Genomic DNA, 4,438 nt, shown 5'->3' with positions numbered 1-4,438 from the left:
CTGGCGGGAGCAGGCGGACTCCGTAGCGACGGAGTCCACCTCGTGTGGAAGGGGCCTAATGGTAGAACAGTTTTAGGCTACATTCACACCTGTGAATGAGCCCAACACCATTTTACATGCAGGAACTCCAGCAAAGGTTCATGGCGATCAGCTGTAGGAGGCAGCCCCTTTGAAAGCAAGTGGAGGCTGCTGGCTCCCACAGCTAATCACAGCCACTCGCATGTATATATGCTCTTGCAGGAATCCATGTGCAAGGTGATTAGCCCTGGACTGTACAAGCAATTCTATGTGAGTGACCACAATTGGCTGAAGGAGCCAACAGCCTCCCATTGCTTTCAAAGAGACTGCCTCCTGCAGCTAATCCCCCCAGGAACCCCTGATGTGGTTCTCGCAAGTAATTTGTGTTGGACCCGTTTGCGATTTAGCTGTGGGAGCCACCAGTCTCCCATTGCTTTCAAGGGGACTGCCTTATACAGCTAATCGCCAGGAAGCCCATGCTGTTGTTCTCGCAAGTAATTGATGTTGGACCCATTTGCGATTTAGCTGCGGGATCAACCAGCCTCCCAATGCTTTTGAGGCCAGGTTCACACCTATGCGAATTGAGTGCGGTTTAAACCGCATCTATTTCGCAGGACATTTCAAAATACATTGTTTTCAATGAGGCTGGTTCACATATGTGCGATGCATCCGCACTGCGTATTACCTCCAAACCGCATGCGGTTTTTATGTCTTGCGGTGCGGCTCAGGTGCGAATTCAGTCCCATTATCTTCTATGGGTACGCATCTAATTCGCACATGTGTTCAGTTCTCTGCAGGAATTTCTCTCATTCAGCTCAATACAATTCTCCCCCACTCTCCTCTCACCCGGAACTTCTCCCAGGTCTCCAAATTCGCACCTGATCTGCAGCTAAACCGCAGTTGATCTGCAGAACACCCTCTAGAGAAATTCGCAACGAGAACGCAGCTCCAAAACGCAACGCACTAGTGTGATTCCGGCCTGAAGGGGCGGCTTTTTGCAGCTAATCGCGGGGGAACCCCTGCTGGGGGGTCTCGCCAGTAATTGGTATTGGACCCATTAGCAGGTGTAAACGTGGCCTTTATTACAAATGGCAGTTATATTGTAAAGCAGAGAAAACGGCTCCCATATGATTATTTCATTGGTGTATTTAGCTGTTTGCCTGGGGTTCAGCTTTCATGAATATCTCCTTAACTATGAATCACTGCAACAAAGATTCACACAATTTGCATGTTTTACCGTTCTATTGTTCAATCCAGTGCTCAGATATACAAAGAAAATGGTGAATCCCAATTTGTCTATCAAATACCTAATTTCCTGGGAATGTTTGATCAATTATTCCAGCTCGATAAATGTGGAATGTCGCAAGTTAAAGGATAAATATGACACAGAGCAGTCCATTATTGTATTATTTGCAGCAGTTGTTATCAGCGGCCTGCAGAGGGAGCCAAGCTGAAAGCTAATTGGCATTTGTGTTTTTTATCTTGATGGCCAGGCTATTTGAAGAAAGGCATGTAGGGCTCTGATATCATTTCTGTAAGAGCACGCTGACAGTTTTCTCACACATCTGACGCGGTCAGCTTGAACAGAATGATTAACACACGTTTTTCTGTTTTGTTTCTGTCAAGTGGGGACGGATGAATCGCAAGAAAGCAGCATGACAGATGCAGATGACACACAATTGCACGCGGCTGAGAGTAGTGACGAATTTTAACTCGGTCCTTGCTCCCCATCGGACATGTGGCGCTGGGGTGTCTGACTGTTATTTTACTCCACACTCCCAGCCTCTCACCCTTGCCTTCTCAGATGCCTGTCGCAGGCCGGCACTTTGTATCATCATCATCCTCATCATCATCCTCATCATCGCCTCTGACATCAGCCATTCCTCTCCCTTCTTCCTTCTGATTTTAAAGTCCTGCAGAAAATTAAAGACTGTGCAATATGTGGGTCGCACTCGGTTGGCTTTTTTTTTTTTTTTTTATCTTGGCCTTTTGAGGTGCCTGGGGTTGCCAAGGGGTGTGCAGTGCAAGAGTTCAACCCTGAGTGTGGCCTGGTCAGGCTGAAGAAGAAGCTGAACCAAGACCAGATACAAGACTTTTTACTTGACCAATCTATGGATGGATACATAATTGCCACATCTTCAAATCCATTGGATCCACCCTCTGTTTTTAGATGAATTATTATTTTTTTGCCTGGATAATATTTATTCAGTCAATGGTTCCAAAATATAAGCAAATTATAGGCAGTCTGAGCTTATATCCAAGAGTCTCTCTTATCAGCTTCAACCCCATACAGCAAAGTCCTTCTCACATGGAACCTTAAAGGGGATCTGTCATAAAACAAAGTAGTTCCATAGACATTAATCTGAACCTTTTTGAGAGTCCTGCAAGTAACATCATTGCCCAGGAAGTGGTTTGCTGATCAGGAGTGATAGGATTAGACTTTCTATCTAAAGCCTCCCTGCTTTGTGACAGATACCCTTTAATGTCAGTTGTTTTTACTATACATATTCTATTCTTTTTCTTTTTTATGTTCCCCTGAGACCAGACCTCCAGATCTGTATGCCTTGTGCAAGGTCCATTCATAACTACAGTCAAATTCCACCTTTCGTTTGCACAATTGGAGATATCTGTATTCTGCATCAGGGACTATTCCTATTGGCCATGAACACCAGCCCACTTATTTTGCAGTCCTAATTGAGAAAAATTAAATGTGAATCTGCTTGGTGTGGAAAATAGGAGCAGTCCCTAATTTTAGGATGCATTGTTTATTTTGTGAGTCACATTAAAGGGGCTGTAAAGGTTTGGTTTTTATTTTCTAAATGGGTTCCTTTAAGCTAGTGCATTGTTGGTTCACTTACCTTTTCCTTGTTGTTTTCTCTTTCGTTCATAGACGGACACAGCCTTCATTGACCTTAGGGTTATGCTTCTTTCTACATAACCCTAAGGTCAATGAAGGCTGTGTCCGTCTATGAACTCAGAGAAATGGATTTTACGGTGAGTACAAAAATCCTTTTTTTTTTTCTTTGTCTGAATTTCTCACTTCCTGTTCCTCGGTAAGCTTGCCACCATCATCCGAGCCGTTCTGGCTGGGAAGTTACCCCCTTCCTTGGGACTACATCCCTGCGGGGAGATGCTGTGTTTACACCATCTCCCTGCAGGGAGCATCTCCCCGCAGGAATGTAGTCCCAAGGGAGGGGGCGGGCACGCTGACTAACCCCCAGCCACAATGGCTCGGATGATGGGGGCAAGCTTACCGAGAAGGAACAGGAAGTGAGAAATTTAGACAAAGAAAAAACCTTTAGAAAGGAAATTGAAGGAAAGAGTAAGTGAACCAATAATGCACTAGCTTAAAGGAACCTATTTGGAAAATAAACAAACATTTAAAACCCCTTTAAGCCAGCCCACTAAGAATCAGAAATGTATGGATATCGGGTTTGCTTTACGAATGTATCACGGCTTTGGTGCATTTAGGCCAATCGGTTAAACTTTCCCTGTCGGGATACATTTCCTGAAGGAAGGTACATGCAATAGAAGAGCTGTTATACTCCCTGTGTTGCCGCTTACCTTCCCTCTGTTCTTGTGCTGCATCTTCCACCAGCAATGGAAAAAACTAAAAAGAATAGAAGATGCTGCAGCACTGGAACAGGGAAAGAGACACTGGAGAGATGAGTATAATTTCATCTTCTACTGCAGATACCTTCCTTTTTTGCAATTTTTTTATTTTTATTTTCTTTGTCCTGACATGGTTACTTTAAGTCACTGGAACTGAGCACATATTAGGCCACATTATTTTAGCTGCAAGAAAAATGGTTTCCTTTTTTGTATATGTAGATGACTGTTGACTTCAAATGTGAACAGGTCATCCATCCATTTTTAAGCTTTTAAAAGTAAGGAGCATGCATACATACGCCTACAAAGCCCCTTTAGTGCACCCCTCTGAAATTGGTTTTACTCTGCTATGGCAGACATGGCTTCCTTGACTTTGGAACAAAGTCCCACCTTCCTACCACCACCTCGGCCAGTAAGCACTTCAGTGGCATGTAAGGGTGTCCTCATTTGACAGGTCAAGTTGGGGTGGTTAAAGTCACTAAAATTAAACTGGAATTCTGGTCAAATTCTTTCTAACCCTGTAAAAGAAAAGATGTCTATACGTGCCTATTCTGGAGCTGCTCTGGTCCCAGTGCCATTTTCGGTGTAGAGAAGAGGCAGTGACAAGCGCTGCAGAGCCTGGGAGATGACGTTGCACGTAGGCCAACTGTGGGGCATCCTTGGTTGTCCCTCCTCTACACTAAAGCCAGTCATATGACTGGACCGGAGCGGCTTCAGAATAGGTAAGTATAAACCTTTCTCTTTCGTTCATGGACGGACACAGCATCCTTTAAGAGTAGGGTTATGCACCTTCCTTACTGTCAAAGGATGC

The 4,438-nt window shown here is 44.5% G+C and overlaps 1 protein-coding gene across 2 annotated transcripts in view; it reads left to right on the top strand.

The window, feature by feature from the left end:
• The window catches only part of CDC27 (cell division cycle 27), a 52,449-nt gene extending 50,177 nt beyond the window's left edge, over nucleotides 1-2,272 (top strand). For both annotated transcript variants that reach the window (XM_040331550.1, XM_040331549.1), the window contains exon 19: nucleotides 1,645-2,272. In XM_040331550.1, the coding sequence (XP_040187484.1) occupies nucleotides 1,645-1,730 (86 nt within the window). In that variant the 3' untranslated portion in view covers nucleotides 1,731-2,272. The remainder of the gene's footprint in view (nucleotides 1-1,644) is intronic.
• Nucleotides 2,273-4,438: the final 2,166 nt, after the last annotated feature.

The sequence above is a fragment of the Rana temporaria genome, chromosome 12, assembly GCF_905171775.1.
Source record: "Rana temporaria chromosome 12, aRanTem1.1, whole genome shotgun sequence".
NCBI lineage: Eukaryota > Metazoa > Chordata > Amphibia > Anura > Ranidae > Rana > Rana temporaria.
The sequence above is the reverse complement of the archived record's forward strand: the minus strand, read 5'-3'. Positions and strand labels throughout refer to the sequence as shown.